The 19,625-nt window shown below is 39.4% G+C and overlaps 1 protein-coding gene across 5 annotated transcripts in view; it reads right to left on the bottom strand.

The window, feature by feature from the left end:
* Positions 1-19,625, bottom strand: part of CREBBP (CREB binding lysine acetyltransferase) — a 97,800-nt gene that overhangs the window by 71,381 nt on the left and 6,794 nt on the right. For 4 of the 5 annotated variants that reach the window (XM_074886617.1, XM_074886618.1, XM_074886616.1 and 1 more), the window contains exon 2: positions 11,406-12,118. In XM_074886617.1, coding sequence (XP_074742718.1) covers positions 11,406-12,118 — 713 coding nt within the window. The remainder of the gene's footprint in view (positions 1-11,405; positions 12,119-19,625) is intronic. The other variant, XM_074886619.1, reaches the window with a different exon arrangement.

The raw sequence follows: 19,625 nt of genomic DNA, 5'->3' as shown, positions 1-19,625 counted from the left end.
TAAGGACAGGCTTTCTTTACTATGTTGGCATCATCTTGTATCTGTTTACTGACAAAAAAAAAAAGTAAGTCTCTACTAATTACTATTTCATCCTATAGTAACGTGTTCCAAAAGAAAGTCACCATGGTGCTTGGAATGTATACGCCAGAGGGACAGATGGAGAAGCAAGGAAAAGATTAATCATTTTATGGCAGAAAGCCAGCGGTGTTACCAAAAAAAAAAAAGTGAATTCAGTTTCAGTGCAAGAATGGTGGTGATCCTATTATTTCAGCTGAGGCGAGAGCTCCTCACCTAAACCAATCTGCAGATTTGGCAGTTTGACAAAAATACTAATTTACAAATATTCACTTTTGAAGTCAGTGAGTAACAAGAACGCCTTAAAAAAAGTAACATTTCAAGAATCAGTTTGGAGAATTAAATCATGATCTGGCTAGCAGCGTTCAGAAGAAGCCTATCTTGTGCTGAAAGTCTCCACCCTCCTACTACTTTAAGCTAACTGCTATAACAAAAGCCTACCACAACAGATTCATGAGGCATTTAGAGTGTATTGCTCTTCAGTAGTAAACTAACTCAAAGGAAAATACCCAAATGCCCAGGAATAATTGTAATTTACTTCATCCATTATTACAGGATGAAAGATTTGGTAAAGCTAGAAGTAAAATTTTAAAAATCCCATTAAGAGGAAGCCAGGTGTTTTATTACCACTTGTAATAAGATTTGAAATTCTCTTCCAAGCATTTCACAGAGCTCAAAGACAAATTTAAGAATTCCACGGAAATGAGACCACTTTAAAAATGTACAAACGTTTCTGCGTAATTACTGAAATACAAAAGATGAAATTTCTTGGGAAAATGCTCTTTACAAATGACTGGATAGATACAGAACAAACTCCTAACGCATTTAACTAGAAATTAACCTTTTCTAGACCAAAAAAATATAATCATATGCTTGCAGTGTATATGCCTGAAGAAAGAAAATGCCTCCACAATTCTGCATGAGCCTGAGTACTAACACAAGGGAATATACTATAGGAAGAATCAAAGCAATTTCTGCACTGAGCATCACTGTTGTACTTACGAATCAAAAATAAAGCTCAGGCGGCTTATTTTGTAATGAGTGTAACCTCTGCACATAAAAACTTCAAAGCTCTAATGGATAATTAACCACAACTGATCCATGTATTTCAATTGCTTCAAGAGTTTTTTCAGTGCCAAGCAGAAAAAGTGACTGACTTCAGATAAACAAGAACTATTCTTACTACGTAAGAATAGGAAGTTAACCAGAACCTCAAAACTTACTAAAGATGTTTCAAAGGTTTGTTTCATCAAGAAAATCTAGTTTGGACCCAAACAGTAATTCAACAACACTTAAAAAGAGGATTTTGAAAGACTGAGATTCAGTTAAGATACACCTCTACAGATTCTTGATTGTATATTCACAGGCCAAAATCTTTGAGTTACTTCCCGAAGAAGCATCACCATGCACTAAAACACACTGAGTCACATCGAATTTTACAACACTGGAGCTCAACTCAAATATCACTGTCCTCCCCCAACTCTTATACTTCATCATCATTAAGCCCAATGCAGGTTTCTAAACCAACAGCAAATCTCAACACAAAGTCCATGCTTCTTTAGTTTCTGTATTGTAGATATTAGCCTTTCAAAATATACCTGACAGGCCACAAAAGAATTTACAGATGTGTCTGCTGGCACCTCAGCGGTTTGGAAGTTCCTATAGTTGGCTGGAGACAGCCATGCAAAAGGAGAGCACGTCATGCTCCAAAAATTTAGTATTATAAGGAATAACTGTTAGTATTACAAGGAATAAGGTGGTTTGGTAAGAAAAACTGGTAGCACTATTTAAGAGATTCTTTCCCATTTCTCTCACAAAGCTGGCCAAAGATACATTATCAGGCATGATATGTGATGTGATACAATATTCTACAGAGGTGGGGAAAAAGGCAATAGTAGCTGTACAGAGTAACAGGAAAGGCATCTCAAAAATATAATGAAAAGAGGTATTCTGTTTCCTTTCTTTGTATGTAATCTCCTTGACAGACTTGAATCCTAAAGGAGAAGTGGACACACTGAAGGGAGAGACTGTGCTTCTAAAAGTAGTAATTATTCTAGTTCAATCCAGAAAGGGGGGAGAAGGGAAGAAAATCAAATAAACAAGAAAGAAATGTACACTACAGGTTACATTAAATACATCAAAAGAAAAAACCATCAATATAGTTTACTCAAAACAACCACTCAGGACAAGTATCATAGCCTGACATTAACAATAACTATGGAGAAACAGAACTATAAATCATTAGCACTCTTGAAATAATTTTTAAGCCACTTTAAAAGCCAAATATGTTTATTCTGAAACAGCATACTGACTTTAAGAGCTACCTTGAAATCTCCAGTCTTTCTGTAGAAACATGCTCTCCTTGAAGATTTAACAATTTTCGTGAAGCTATCAAGAAACTTCTCAACAGGTTTTTAAGCAACGCAACATCTGATGGTGGTCTTTAAGCACATGTTTAAATTGAACAGCGTGAACAAACTAGACCTGTACACACACGCTTCTCACTGAAAGCAGCCTGCACATGGTACTATCCAGTACGTATTTCAACCCAGAAACGTATTTTAACCCAAGATGCCCAATATCAGACTAAGGAAGCAAACAGCTCATTCCAAGAGTGAAATCCCATCTTTGACTTGTGATGTTCCAACACTTTTCCATTTCCAGGACACAAAGATCCTCCCATTGTAAACGTAGTTATTTAATTTAGTCAATTTGCCAAAAGTTTCGAAGGGTGCCTGTTTTCTGTTTGTTTTTAAAAATGCCCTTACAAAAAAAAAAAAAAAAAAAGAACACCATACAGACAGGACAGCATTATGCCGCAGACACTCTGAGAACACTTTCCACCCCAAAACGGCATCATCTCTCAGAGACTGCTAAACAATCTACTTACTACTCTTCTGAAAGTGTGTTTCATAGATGGGTCCTTTTGGCAAAGATGTTCCTATATTTAACATGCTGTATTTTCATTGTGATTCATTCTAAAACAAAGGCACTACTGAACTCATTTTATGGCACAGTATGCTTCTTATTTGCCAAACCTAAGGCAGATTTGTACATACACATACCAAATACACTATCACTTTGGGGCTTGAGCATCTTCAGAACATGTAAGTACTAACATTTACAGGTGCTACGTAAGAGGTAGTTTTTGTAGCATCAGGCATTCAAAAATCATCTGAAGTCCTTGGTCATCTAAGTCTGAATTCTACGAAGCATTTCTGGCCTTAAAATTAAAGCATTGCTTGGATTACATACAAACAGTTAAAACACAACAATAAGCTTAGTATGCCACTTCCCTTCCCAGTCACAGCAATTTCTGGAGTAAATACTCTTTACTGCAGTGGCAAGGAGGAGGAGGGTGGGGAGGAGAAATGAGCACGTGTCATTTAAAGCCGATGGACAAAGTTGCAGCAGCCAAACTGTCTATTGATGCCACACACAAATAGACTCAGGCTTCCAAACAAAAAACAGCAGGTATTTCCTCTGAACATTCACAAGAAGAAAGGAAAATGCTGTTATATTTTATCATTCCTTATACCCAGCCCGGCAAAGTAAACTAGCGATTGCGTCAATAAGAATTCAGGATTTGAGGGGGATGGGGGGGGGGGAAACTGTGTATTGAAACATCTTTTCTAGTTTAAAAGTTAATCTTTAAATAAAGATTAAAATAGCCTGGCCACTATAAAGTAGACTTGGGCACGCCCTATGCAGCCTCTTGTATTGAAATTTCAACCCCCTAGGCAAGTGAGAGGATTTCTAAATTCCAGAGTGCAACTTTCAAACATAATGTTATTTTTCTGTCCGATGGTAGAAGGTGTCCCATTTGTACTTCATCAAAGTGGAAGCCACAGGAGATTGGCCTCTTCCCACTGCTTCTTCACTCCTGATCTGTTTCTTAGGTAGATTGACACAGTATATCATGCTATACATAATTTTCCAAGTTTCCTGCATTGCTTTTTTTCTAAGGAAACAGACCACCAGCATTTAGCTTTCAGACCTTAATACCGGCTGCTTTGACACATTTCTGTATGTAATTCCAATTACAAGAGTCCCAATATAATCACAGCTCACTGGCAAGTACATATATTATCTTTTAAGCAAGGAGAAGTTTTGAGACCTGCTAGAAGGTCTTGTCATCAGAAATGGTCCTGTGAAATAGCATCTGTATGCATGATTGGAGTCTATTAAGAAAATCACTATGAAGACGACATTTCCTTCTGACTGAAGTAACCAGCATTTTGTAACTTCTACATACCAACATTTAAGTTGGCAGGTTTTCCTCTCAATCTCAATATCGGAGTCATTTTTAACCTGTGTATTCAAACAGCCAAACAGCAGCAGGAAGAGATGTGAAAACAGTCTAAAAACTAGAAAGAAATAATTTAAGTCACATCTATTACTAAGGACTTCAAAGTTTTTGTCATTTTAATAAACCTTCTGAAACACTGGAAATCTTGCTTTTAATCTGTGGCTTCCAAAATAAGTTAGTTCCGTTAGTTTTATTTCCAAAACCTTCTTTCAGATACACTACTTGGAAATAAACCCCACTCCAACAACAAAAGTTGAAGAATTACAAGACAGTAGCCAATATGATTTAGAGTCAGTGACAAAATCCTTACCGTTTGTGTTGTGTTACCACAGTAGAAGATAATGGCACAATTCTACTCTGAAAAGGTACCACAAACATTTCATTTTTGTCAGCTGGGTGATAAGCCAATGCAAGTTAACAGAGATGGGCTTTTTAACTGCCCGAGTTGGAAGCAGAAGGAAGGGAAACCAAGTTGTGGTCTGTCCCCATGAAGGCTGACTGTTCCATTTCATGCAGCATTTACCTTGCAGTACTAGAGCCAAACTGAGCCTAGATACCTGCTTAAGCAGAAGCAGAAGCCAGCAGCCGAGTGACTATCACTTCAAAGATCTTCAATGACATTGCACAACTGCAAATGAAATTTCACTCATGTACTAGAAGCAGGAAATAACTCAATTTCAGGTGCCAGGAGTAATAGTTGTGGTAAGTGAGCTTTTTAAGTCACAAAATCTCTTCAAGTAAACTCATCTGTGGAGTACCACTTTGCATGGTCATGTTTCAAAACAAAACTGCATTACAGATATTTTCATTTTACTACAAGTCAGGGAGTTTTGCTGTTATGTGTTTCTATATATTTATATCCTTCTTCTGTTTGTATTATTAGAAAAGCACATATGTTTCTTCTCAGTAAAAATTCTGTTTTGGTGATAGTCATTCAACAGAGAACCAAGCAGCTACGGTCAAGTCTGTAACATTATTAAGACTCCCCTGAAACTGGGAAGCGGAATTATTTGGAATACGATTTGGACTGGCTACTTGTGTTTGCCAGAGGCATGGTCTGCTAGGAGACAGCTTGGCAGCCTACTACGGACAACTAAGAGGATGAGAAGCAAATTAACTGCAAGTCATGTTAATACAATTCAGGCAGATTCAGACAGATTGAGAGTCACCAGAGAAACAAACAGCACCAGCAGTTTGCTAAAACACACAGAACTGCAAAGGAATGAGAACATCTTCAGCTGGCTTAATTCACAATCAGCAAGCGTATCTAAATCTGCTACTTAGCAATATCAACAGGGTAATCTGTTTAAATAAATAGTTTGCTTCATTTTTTCTCATCACAAATTTTCCTTACTACAGATTCCTCAAAACACCAAGTAACGTAACTACATACACAATTTAAGTCTTGTATCAGAATTCTTGCTCTTTAATATAGCTCATTATGTTATTAAATTTACTCAAGATTAATATCCAACACCAAAACACCACTCAGTGAACAACAGGGAGCAAAACTGCGAATGTGCTTGTCAAAGGCACATGTGTTATATATACACCCAGCCTAGAAACAACAAATAACAGAATCCAGTTCTTTTATAGCTCAACAATTAAAAAAAAATAAATTAAAAAGAGACAACTGTTTATTCTCTTGGTAGACATAAAAAATGGTTTTTACAGTTTTCTGAAGTTCACTTCTGGTAAGAGTTTCTCCTCCTCTTTAATCTGAAACTTCTCCTACTGCAACATGCACTGCCATGGGGCTATTTTGACTAACACAAAGTTGAAAGCATGCACTATTCAAACAGATTAGGCCAATACAGCTAAGAGAAAAAACTGTTCTGAACTCATATGCAAAAAACCAGCATAACAGATCTGGTTTTGCACAGTAGTGCAAAATAGTGATTATTCTGAATGTGTTAAGATTTTGACGTCAGCCCTACTGCTGGTACCAACTTCCAGCGGGACTTAAATACATACATGCACAGGTAATGAAAACTCATTAATTGTGCACAGCACTTGGAAGTCTGTATCTAAACTCATTACTACCAGATCACCTCCTGAAATATGACACTGGGACCTACCAGCCAGTTTCTCCCTGCCAGGTAGGTTCTAGCTTATATCAATACAAATATATTCCTTTAGAGTTTTCAAAATATGTAGAATGAGATTACTTAAAATCTACAATCTTGAAAACGCATTTTGCAAAAAAACAATAATGTGGTAATCCTCATAACTAGGTATGAAAATAAACAAACATTTTCTTCTGAACTCTTTACAGATCCAGACTAAGCTCTGACCAAACAATTACATCCTCCTCTGGGGCATACAGAGCCCAATAACATGTTTGATTAAACTGCACCTTTCAGGAAGAAAACTAACCTTGAAGTAGGTTTATTAGTTCTACAGAGAAAAACACTTGAAAGGAACCCCAAGCAAGCTGTAGTTTCACTGCAGCTTAAAAGCTATTACTTCTGCAGATCATCAGTCACACACAACTCCAGGATTTTTTCCTAAATTTCTGCTGCTGGGTACCAGTATATCCTTATTGGAGTGATACAGCTCTGAAGTTACTGATGAAAAGGTGATTCCTTTTATAGAACTGTATAAGGAGGCATTACACCTCAGAAACACATGAAAAAGAAAACACTCAGGGGTACAACTCATCTCAATGAGACGTTACTACTTCTTAAGGGAAGGAGTGAAAGTACCAATTAGGTGAATCCCTGTTGAAACTCTTAACCTAGTGCAAAAAGGAAGTTTGAGAACCAACCAAAATAAGTGGGAACTTCCCAAAATTTTCTTCCGATTTTCCACAAGCTTTGATAGCAGTATTAGGACAAAGGGAATGCATCTCAACAAGAGACTATATAACATCTAATCTACACAACTTCAAGCTCTTGCAAGCCACAATGAACTACATGAAGGCTTCATCTCCCTCATTTGAAAAAGATGAGCTCTCACACCAACAGGAGAGTATTAGGCACAGAGCGTGCTTGCAATGAAGTGCTCATTTCTACGGAAGCAATAGACCATCTGCTTAGCTTTGCTACTGCTTAATGTCGACAACCAACAATCTTAAAACAACAACTCTAATTTAAAAAGAGTTTCTAGATAGTTTGAACGTCTTTTCTGGACTTACTGGACTTTACAAAAAAACATGGTACAACACAAAAGGACAATTCTGCTACTACTGGAAATTACTGTGGCAAGATGATCTGTTCTTTTACCCCCGCCAAGTGATAACTGTTCAAAGAAGAATCCTTCTGCTCTTTGGAGCAGATTTCTAGAAGAACTTCAACCCTGTCAAATGAAAGCTATCCTTGTAGTGTCAGCCAAGAAAACAGGGCCACAATGCCACAGTTAGAAGCAAAATTGTTACAGGAAAGGAGTCTGGCAGTGAAAGGAGCAGAGATATATACAGTAGCATAGAAGAGAGGTTTCCTCAGGTTTCCAGATGATCTCAGACAAGTCAAAATCACAAAGCAGGCACTCTAAATGAATCTGAATATGCAAATTGCACAGTCACCACCAATGAAGAATTCAAATCCTTTCTATAGTAAGTTGTATCTTTAATTCACAAAACCTTCTCGGGGACTACTGTACTCCCTATTTCCACAAATATTCTCAGCTATCAAGAACATGCTATATACTTCCAAGAAAACATGACTATGACTTCAGTAGCTATTGTTTAACTTGTATTGACAGGCTGCTTCTTCCAGAGGATCACATGAAATTCTTTGCTCATGTGTCTATAGGCTGAAGAAGTATTTTGCGTTAATCCCTCTCTGCCAATGAAAAAAACATTTGTCTTGATGTCTTATGGCCCTCTGACATTGAGAATCAGTTATTTTTCATTCCCTTACAAATTGCTTAGGGATAAGGTTTATCCACCACCTTCAGCTTGTGCAAGCACACGCATCATGAGCTGGAGTTACCATGCTCATTTCTGGCACACTTAAGGCAGCTCTTGAAAGAATGAAAAAACTGCAAGTCCAGCTCAAAATTAACAGTATTGGCTTATGATGCCCCAGACGAAATGAATCCCAGTTATTTCTGAGAGCAGGTGAAGGGATCAGATTCTGGTTTTTTATTTTTCTTCTTTTTCTCTCACTAGAAAAAATGCTTATAAAAACATACCACAAGAAAGAAAAACAGAAAAAGCAATGGACTTTCCTTGATTAGTCATTTACTAAAAAAGGATTAGAACAAACCATCGAGGAAGCAAGGTCTTGCCCAACAAAACTGGTCCCAAACCATAAAGGGTCATATGTGCTACACACTGCATATAAACACACTGAACTGAGAAAAATGGACTTCTGAGGCATACTTGAATGAGGTTAACCAGTGATACACATCACTTATTTTAAACATAATGAGTAAGTCTTGGTTTAAAAAGTTCTTCTAGATTTTTTCATGCATTTGTATTTCACACCTCTTTCCTTCCCTTAGGATATATCACTACAGTCACCACCTAGAGAATTTGCTTCCAGCCTTTATACAGTTCTTCAAGCACGATGGCAGCTACATTAAGCCGTTTAGACAAGTTAGAAACATTCACTATTAGGTATAGCAGCTGCCTCACCACTTTTATTGCTGTCCTTCAAATCTTTTAAGCTGTATACATTGTGGTAAACATCAGGGAACAGGAGGTGAAAAAATAAACTAAACCACATTCTCCTTCGGCAGAAATTTCAGTTTCAGAAGAACAAACTCACTGAAGTGTTGCTTTACTTTTCTTAAAAGCTTTCATCACAACTGGAGCATCAATAAGAAAAAACGCTAAGACACAATCCTGGCTGATAATCCTATTAGGACAATAAACTGGGGGATGGGAAGAGGCTGGAAAAGGATGCCAATCCTCAAATGCCTACTAAGGAAAATGGCAAAAATAGAGAATGCTTCTGCTTGTCAGAAGAAAATTCAAGGAGCAAGTAATTTGTTCCAAACTGGAAACACAAATTGTTTGTGTTGAAACATTGAGCTCACTTGCTCTCTTACGAAGAGAAAATTAAGAGGTAAAGTAAAACACTAAAAAAACCAAACACAATGCTTTTAAGCTTCACCTTGTTCAACAAGAGATGAGAGCCCTGGAAAACACCGATTTTTCTATTTTTATAAGTTGGCCAAGTTTTTTAAACTGTTTTCACTTAAGTGCTAGCACCTTCACAGAAGCACCATTTTATCATTTATGCTCTGTCATTAAACAGTCCTACTTTCTCAGTTTCTCCAAACAACTTGTGTATAAGGACTTCTCAAAGCACTAATTTTGCCTTAATCTTTCGGAAATGCATCACCAGTGCTGAGCACAGCACTGCATGTGAGAACAAACTAACGGTTTATGTAACACAGATACTTCCACTATTCTTTCCCAATGTATTCCTATTCAAATTAACTTTTACTTTACTTCTTGAACATATGCTAACTGAGAAAGTCCAGGTCACCTTCCCGAGCTGGTGAATCCCATTTGCAGTTGGCATCAGGCTAACACTGAAGTCCTTGGAAAACGGAATTTGTCCAAGTGCTGGCCTATTCCACCAGGGGTGGCTTTGTGTAAAATAGACCAAGACATCACAGAACTTCCCCCACTGTACATACTCCGTCAGATGAAGACCTCAGGCAAGTCCCTTTGCTTTGGGGTAATTCAACCTGAGTTAGTTCACATAGAAAATCAGTAGTCTCACCACATAACTGCGTAGTGGCTAGGAAAAATCTACTCCTAAGAACTTAGATATTGTAAGTTTATAGAAATAAGCCAGATAATTAGAATTTGTCACTCCTCCCACAAATTTCAAAGAAAAACAAATGAAAGATAAGCTGATTTGCTTTCTGTGCAGACCAATTTGCTCCACACAACAAATCTGGCTGATTCAGAGGCTGGAGACAGCTATATGTACTTTCACATGCTGTGATCTTCACTCAGAATACAAGCATCTCTTCCTTAAGCAAAGGGATCCCCTTCCCTCCAGAGAGAATGCTTGTTATGTTTATTTTAAAAATTAAAAACTAACCATACAGTACCCCACAACGATGTCAGCATTTCTTCAGAGAACATAGCATACACTTATGTCAGGCAATGCAATTTTTTCCACAATTCCTAACACACCAACAAATTAACATCTGCATGTAATAAACTACAACGACAATGACTAGTAATGTATGAATAGATAAAATAGAAGAGATAAAACATTGTATTTTTCTACATATCAGAATATAGTGGGTTTGCCATCAAAATTTCAGTAAGGAACTGTACCAAAGTAACACAGACAAGAGACGAGGCACACTGCTATCCAACTGAAAGACAGGAGGAGCAGGAACTGAAATGCTTCTCTAAGCTCACACCTGGAAAATGAACTAAAAAGCAATGACTATGTCGAGCAGGGACCAGAGCTGTGCCCCAAGACAGAGGCAGATACTCCCAGGTGTATATATTCCCTGGCCCGATCTGCAATGGCCACCGAATTAGACTTCTTGCCCAGACACTGCCCTTGCCTTTCACAGAATTTATATTAGCTTGGCAATCTATGTGAAATTTGATGTTTTCAGACCAGTTCCTCTATATTGGAAAAACATTCACTACACAGCTGTTGACAGTGGTCCTTGACAAAAGGACCAATTGCTACTCCTCTCCCTTCAATCTACAAATACTTCTCCGACAGTTTTCACATTGCTTTAGAAGATATTGTTGTCTGGCAGCTAAACTGAGATCCTGAACAGAAGTAATCATCTGCTTCCTTTCTGCAGGATTATGCTACTCTCTTCTAATTCACTCTGCTAAAATAGTATCCAACTTTTAACTTCATGGTTATTTTTTTTCAAAAAGTGCTTTAATTTTTGATTACATGAGAAACACTGTTTCAGTTATCTTCCTTTCATGGTATCACTGGTGACTGAAACAGGTAACTCAGACTCAAGAAGGTACATTCTTTAGTTCTGCTACAGAGAAGAATCTACTACATTTTCTAAATACCTGTATGGAGAAAAAACAAGTGTAACAAATAGAATATATTAAATGACATGTACATACTTTAGTCATTGCTCCTGTCTGTGCTGTGTTCAGTCCGGTGTGACCAGCCATCTGTGGAGATACTTGGGTTAAAGTCTCTGCCAGCACACTGCCTGCATTCCCCTGCATGGCAGGGGCAGAATATTGCATTCCTGCTCCCCTTCCTCTTCCAGCTGCCCCAAGAGATCCATTCATTACCTGCCCTTGTCCTTGCTGAGGCTGATTCATTAAACTGTGACCAGAATTACTGTTGAGAAGGTTCTGGTGTGTCTGACTGAAATTAGTATTCATACATATCCCAGGTCCAGTCTGTGATGTTGCAGGGCTGCTCGTCACCATCCCCACTTGTTTTTGTGCTTGAGAGTTCAGAGTTTGTGATGCAGGTGTGGTAGGTCCGGAGGTGCTGGCTGCTTGCTTTGCCAGGCCTGAAGCAGAAGAGTCTCCCTGGTTTAAAGGGCTCTTACCAATAGCACCCAGATTACCGATATTAGCACTGTTCGGCTGCCCTTGAACTTGACTACCAACTCCCTGCTGGACAGGGCTATTTGAGTTCACATTTCCAATTCCTGGGTTTAAGGAAGAGCCGCTGCCTCCCCTTAGAAGTTCAGAAAGTTGTTTATGTTTGGAAGCTGCATCGGGGACAAGGTTCCCACTGCTGTTTAAAAGGCCCAACTCGCCATTGGGGATCAGCTCATCAGGAAGATCATTTTCCAAGTCAAACAAAGATCCAAAATCTACAAGTTAAAACAGAAACACAGGTGAGAAAAGCATGACAAACAAGTAACTAAAATATTCATCTACACTATTTTGTACTAGTCTTAAACAATGACATGCATTAAGGTACATCTTTACCCGAAACTCAATTATTGCCAGCAAGCGAGCGAGGGTCCCCGCGACATGAACTCCAAAGCCTTTCAGAAAGCACAGCTGTCAACACGTACTGTGCACATACAACCATACGGTGTAGAGCACTGACCCGTAAGTAGTTTCTTCGCAAGCCTTTTGGCAAAACATCGTACCAAGCTTAAGAAACGAAGGTGGCGTGAATACGATGATCTAACCTAACTCCTAAATTTCTATTGTTTTGGCTAAAAGAAGGCGGCAGAAATAGCAGGAGATTTTGCTTCCTTTTGATTTACTCCCCCAAAAGAACAATTCCGTCAACTTCTCTGACCTCCTATGTAATCCCAAATCACTGCGTTTCACCCAGCAATCGTACCTCAACCTTGTAATTTATGTTTGCACACAGCCAAAGAACATCCTCCAGCTAGGCTTTGAAGCTTGATCAAAACCCTACTTCTTCAGTGGTTTGATTCCAGTCTTGCATATAAACACATTCAATATCAGTTTCTAGTCATTGATTTGTATCATGATCCACTACCTCAGAAGATCCCAAAAGGCACTCAGCATTTTCTCCTCGTAATGCCTCTTGAATCAAGTCACTTCTTGATCTTTGAATAGTTCCAATAATTCAAATTGCTCTAGGTGCCCAGCCCTCATTTATCATGCCCAATATTGACACAGGTAATCCACACGCTCTCCAGATGAACAAAATAAATCAATCAAATCTTCATTAAGCCCCTTGAAGGAACTGCTCTGCCTGGCTGGAACATCCAGACCAATAGAGTGGTGGGTGGTTTTTTTTTGTTTTGCCTTTTAAAAACGAGCAACTGAGGCTCACTAAAATATTTTATTGCACATCCTAAGCGGTGTCTGTGTAACAATGTGATTTTGGTATGTAACTAAAAATAGAAAGCTACTTGACCATATACAGGTACTTCCATGTGAAAATAGAAGTTATATATTTGAAGACATAAGGATAAGTGCATACAGCAACATTAATAAACATGTAAGCAGACTAGCCTCAATTCATCAGAGTAGCTGTTCAAACATGCAGCATGTGTCAGAGAAGTTTTCCAGTCCAAGGATGTGACCTAAACCAACCATTTTTTTACTGCAGCATAACAGAAATGCATGAAAACTTCATTTCGTCCCCACAAAGCCAGCCTTGAAAAACCCTAGTCCCTCCCAGCGAACGGACAAACCAACCACATTTTTCCAGGTTAGAGCAAACAAGTTCTTTTCTGAAGAAGGGCATCCCAAAAGCTTCATTGTTTTAAAGTTTAATCCACTCTTCAACCACAAAAAGTTGCTGCAAGACTCAGGTTGCAAAAGCGGCATAAGACCGTTCAGAAAGTGACAGCCTGGATCACACTAACTGCATTGAAAAGAAGCAACAAAAACCAAACACCACATAACCTGTATCACAAAGCTAGGATGCATTACCAACACATCTCAGTACATTTAAATACACTGTATTTCATCAGCATTTGAATTTTCCTTTCAACCTAACTGAAGAAAAATTAATAAAAATTTTCAGATGTGTTGAAATGACCAGTGAATTACATAAACAGTCACAGTAATGTACAGAAATGTTCAATTCTGCCTGTTTTGAGGCACTCAGCAGCCTGTCCTTTAGGGCCTACATCTTGCCATCATTACCTAGTGAAGTCAACAAGCTCTGGAGAATCCTTCCAGGCTTGCACAATGCTGGCCAGGACACAACACAGCTCAGGAGCAGACCTCCGATTCCCTTTCAAGCAGGGAAGTAACTAGCATTTTTGTTAGCTAGGTTCATTACAGTATTTTTAATTTCTCTCTTACTTGCTGCTTTTCCCTTCAGTTGTTTAGTTCACCTTCTCAGCTTGTCTTTTACAGAAATTCCTGCTGTACCTTCAACTACGTTGCTTTCAGCGAGCGCTTCATCTCTCCTCTTTTCCACACAACCACTTCACACTCACCACGCTACAGTTTGTATCTCTTCCTATATATTTTGATTCTACCTTCCTTCTTCCAAGATTTCACTATTTTTAACCTTCCATCCATCTCTAACCCCACTCTGATGAAAAGCCCCTCACCTGTTTTCGGCGCCAGGCCCCGGTGCCGGGGTCCCTGCAGCGCAGCCCCTCTGCGGCTGCAGCCTGGAGCACAACCACAGCCATCTGCCCGCGCTTGCCAAGGCCGGTCACACAGGGGCTGTGGCTGAAGCTTCGTCTTTGTTAAGCTGCCCTCATCATCCCAGCTTGCTGGGAAGTTCAAGGTTTACAGCGCTTGTTCAGACAACTTCTGTAAATCCTAAGAAACGTTGTTTTTCCAAGCTTCTGCACCAAAACCGTTAACATTTCATGAACTAAAGATGCGTGTGCATGCAGGGCCAGGGGCAGAGGAAAAGTGACAAAATGTGGAGGGGGAAGATGTTACTGTGGGTTAAAAAAAAGTAGCTTTTTTCCAGTTGTATTTCAAAATGCAATGCTGGAATGGAAGTGCTCAAATTTTTCTTGTTTGGCTGGCTGGACTCTTAAAAGTCTTGCCAGAGCCAAGGACTAGAAATGTTTTTGCAGTTTACAAAAAAAGTGAAGAAAGCATTTGGGAATATCGCCTCTTAAAACCTAAAATAATCTACCACTCTTAGGGTCCTGTAAGAAGGCTATACATTAAGGTTAGGCATGGAAAGTTTACAGATCTGCCAGCAGGCAAATAAAAAGCAGGTAAACAGCTTAGCACAGTGGCCATGTAAAAATTTACTGAGTATTCAAACGTTCAGGCAATGATTATTCTTCCTGCTTTCATATTTTAATCAGCCATGTACGTTAAAAACATCAACACAAGGCACATTTTACAACAGTTATAAAATACAACAGAAAACAAAAGTCTGCTTGAGCATGTCTGCAACAAATCCATAAAGATAAGATATTGTCTTGGCAGTTAAAAAAAATAAATATATTTACACACATATAAAAATCTGCCACAATAAGAACGCAGCCCATTTCTACTGGAAGCAAAATAAAAACTAACCTCACTCCCCCCCATCCTCACGAGAAGAAGATAACTGATCCCATTCTCTATGCTTCAACTATTTCTCAAAGTCCATGGCAGCTACCAAGAGTCTAAAAACCAAGAGATGCCTTTGCCTGTACATAGTTATCCAAAGCAATGCTCAAAAAACACCTATGCTGAGGAGTCCCACTCCAATTACCAAGCTCTGTACCTGCTCCATCTCTCAAACCTGCCGCTTACCTAGCATGCAACAAAACAGAAGTGGTCTTTATTTTAAAGGAGGATAGATTCCCTTAACTCGGAAGGCACATATGCCTAATTTCAGCGCTCAGGAAGCAGTAGAGCTGACTACGGCTGCGGAGATCCACCTCGTAGCAGCTCATCTCTAACACAGCACTTCCGATTCTAAACCTCACACCTTTCATTACCTCTCTTACATAAACCGAATGTCCTCTTAACGGGAGAGCACCAAAAACCAGAGACAACATATCTCTTAGAAGGGATGGAAAAGCACTAGGCAACTACAACACCCTCACTCTTTCCAAAGGGCTCTTTTTCCAATTTGAGAATTTTGCATTCTTTGAGCAGCTATTTTCACACATACAAGATAACCACACTTGAGACACACTCTTTCCTAATTTCAGTTTTGTGAGCTTAAATGTCACAGTTTTCTGCCTTCCTGGACAACACTTTCAGCAATCAGAATAAAAAAAGATGTTCTGTTTCCTTCCAAGCCTTCTCAGAAGAAAAAACTGTGCTGCATTCTCAAGGCAGAACGTTTTCATCTGTATGACTACTTGCAACTGTTATCAGGAGACGCTTTCTTAACATACATATTCAATCAATTAACTTGTTTCAATATCACCATTTTTTTTCGCTTTTAGCTCAGCCTGGAGAGGTGACAAACATCCTAAGGTATTTCTTTACGTGATTTATTATCTCAAACATATCACACAGCAAGCAGAAGGAGAAATATCAAATTCAGTTTCATTTTTTACAGCATAATCTCCACTTGAAATGTGATTGGGAGTTTTCCCGTCACAAACTCTGACGGCCCATCCACGGAGCAGACGCTGAAGTCGCAGTGCAGGCCCAGTACACAAGCAGTATTTCCACCATGCCTTTCTTTCATGCCAACATAGCTGTTACATTTCACTGAGCCCAATTTTGTTTTGTAAGGCTTCTTTCAATCATGCCAGACCCCAGCAGACAAAGCCTCAACAGTTCAGAGCTCCAGTCATTCCCTAAAATTCAATGTCAGGTAACTCAACTCAATAGACATACTGTTTGGTGCAGGCAGCAATTACCACATCCATTCCAACCTCCTTTTGAGGTTTGAGGATTCTATAATTTATTGTTTCATAAAAGACAATTAGCACATTTAATGTTTCAGAGCAATTAAACAATGCCTTCATAGAAAAAATATAATTTCCAGTAAGGAAACTTTAAATTAGCGTTTTAACCTAATCAGACGCACAGAAAGATTGCAAACTGACATGCATCTGACCTTGACCTTCAGAAGAGGAGCATCACTTTTTCACAAGATGTTTAACAGCCAGGTTGAGAAAGACAGCAATGAGGAACCTGGCTGGGCCAAGAAGACCCTAACAGCTGGGTGGAGGGGGAAAATGAGAGATCCAATAGCAGGCATCTGGATGAGTTACGGCTTGCATAATAAGAGATTTGCATATTTAACTAAACTTTTTTCTGTCTGCTCTTTTGAACTACTTGCATTTGGGATGAGAAAGACAGTTTGGTTTGCTCATTCCCAAATCAGTGGACTGGTCAAAATTCAAATATATCGATGCACAGAAACAAGTCTCACCTTTAGGCATTCTAGGTACTTGCCCCTAGGAAACTCATTGCAATAATTCTCGCAGTGCTCTCTTGCTTACAGACTCACAGGCGCTCAGGTTGGAAAGGACATCAGGAGGTCTGCAGCCCAGCCCCTCAGTCACTTCTCAAAGGGCATGTGCTCCAGCCCCCCGACCTCCTTGGTAGCCCTTCACTTCCAGCTCCTCCATCATCTTACCAGTGCTGGAAAGGGAGGCTGACCCAGCTGTAGTTGCCTGTACTGTCCTTTCACAGTCTTTCCTGAAAATTAGTTTGACACTTGGCTTCTCTTGCTTTCCTATGGCTGGGATTTTAGGGGTCGGGGGATTGAGAAGGTGGCATTCGTTCTACCACACCTCCTTTGCAACTTGACTTCTGGCAAAGCATGATCCTCTGTAAGACGAATACCGTTCAGGGTACAAACATGCAACTAAGGAGCAGCACAGTTCCTAAAATCAATTACATTAGATCCATTTCGTGCAACCCAATAACCAAAAGGGACACTATCAGCTTAGAATCTAGTTAAGTTAAAGTAGCTTCAAGCTCCTAAAATCTCCCCCAATCCATTTTTGTAAGACTTCAGCAACGAAGTGACTTTTCCAAACTGAAGCTTGTTACACAGAGCTAACAAATCAAGAAGCTAATGAAAAAGAAGCAGTTGTCTTCTAACCTCTACTGCAATACTCCCAGTATTATTGATTCAGTTTTAAAAATGCTCCTGACACCAGCCCAAACGCCAGACACACAAGCATGGGGAAAATGCACATATCTATATCCCCTATACCACAACTAATGCGTGTGGTAACAACTACCTGATACATGAAAGACCAACTGTTCTGGCCCCGGCTTCTCACCTCCCTGAAAGAAGAACGGTATAAACCGAGATCCTTCCTTGATTATATCTAGTTTAGTTCCTAGCCTCTCTTTCCCCTTGCACATTGTGTATCACCATGTCATAACCTCAAGTTTCTCTCTACTGTACTTACCCAAATTGTCTCTGCCATCTCTCTTTTGCTGTGCTGTAATGAAAATACAATCTGAGTTGAAGGTCCAGAAAAACCTAATATACTAGCTTCTTTCAGGAATAATCCCTGTTTTCAGATCTACTTCCACTATTCTTCCATTGAAAAAATTTTAAAAATCACAGATTACTTGAATGTTCCACTATTAAAAACAAGGTAGTATACAAGGACACATTAAATGCACCTGGCACCAAAGTTAATACACAGAAACAAATATGAAACATGCATTCAGATAAGAAGCTAGTCTCTTATCCCTTCCCAGATGCCTGAGGGGAATAAAACCAAAATAACCCCCAAAATGTGTGGCAGAAGCAGCCCAACAAGAGTGCTCATGGCAAATGATGGTTTTCACTATTTTGACACTATTGCTCTTGTGAGTAACTTTCAATCCTACCCAGTAATATCAACAACACGAACATGACTATTGTCACATGGCATGTGGCAATCAGGCTACACACGCTTACTGACCAAAACGCTTCAGTAATTTTCTTTGCTCTAAGAGCAGAAATCTGGACAGAAGGAAGAGGAGGAAAGCAATCTGCGTATAGACTGGGAGATCACCACACCGGTAACATCAGCTTCTCGTTCACAAGATCATCCTGATGAAGATTAAATATTTTAGGGTTCCTGGAGCACATTAACAGAAGTGAGATCTCCTTCCCATCCTATCACAGATGCACACATCTTTTCTGTTGCCCTATTTTAACAGCTGACAAAACATAAGTTCAGGATGACCCTTTTAAGAGGAATCACCTGAGAATCCAGTAATTAATAGTGGTCAGTTGCTTAAGGCAGCATGAAATGCAGAGTCTGTACCAAAACAGAACATTTTCATGTGAATGCCTCCAGCTAGCTCACACGACTGACAGGTCCACTGACAGATCCACTGCTTCACGTTAAGGCTGTGCTACCCTCACTGCACATCTGGAAAAAACATCAGCTGATAACGTACAAAGACATGAATTATCTTGACAAAGAAACTTTAACTGTGACCTTCTCTGGCCACAGACTTCTTATTAAATACACAGGTCAACACAAGGTGTTTCAGATTTTATATTGTTCAGTCCTCCACCCTCCCCACAATGACTGACAGCATCGGCAGCAAGAACTCCACGCTCAGTACTGCCTTCTAGCTCAGGCTGCTTCCAACACTCCCTTCAGCTACACACGTCCTTCTCTGAAGGCTCCCACCTTTATGCACCTTCTGTAACCGAAGCACAGAATGGGCCTATTTACGTGGAGACTAAAATAGCAATGATTAATACATACTTGAAGTAATATTATGAAACAAACCAACAGAAGTGTTACACAAGATTACTAGGAAACAGGCAAGTTTTGGGTCTGCTTTATGACGTATAATAGCTGCAAAAATCGTGTTTCCATTCTCTTTGTTTTAATGCCACTTTTTCCTCCCTATTTCTGATACCAAATTATAAGCGAAGGGTAGTCTGCACGGCAACTCAAATTCGGCTGTGCAAGAACAGACAACGCAAAATGTGCGTAAGGAAGCAACAGCAAACGTGCTTGAAACTAATGGTTTTTCACTCTA

The sequence above is a fragment of the Strix uralensis genome, chromosome 16 (assembly GCF_047716275.1).
Source record: "Strix uralensis isolate ZFMK-TIS-50842 chromosome 16, bStrUra1, whole genome shotgun sequence".
Taxonomy (NCBI): domain Eukaryota; kingdom Metazoa; phylum Chordata; class Aves; order Strigiformes; family Strigidae; genus Strix; species Strix uralensis.
The sequence above is the reverse complement of the archived record's forward strand: the minus strand, read 5'-3'. Positions and strand labels throughout refer to the sequence as shown.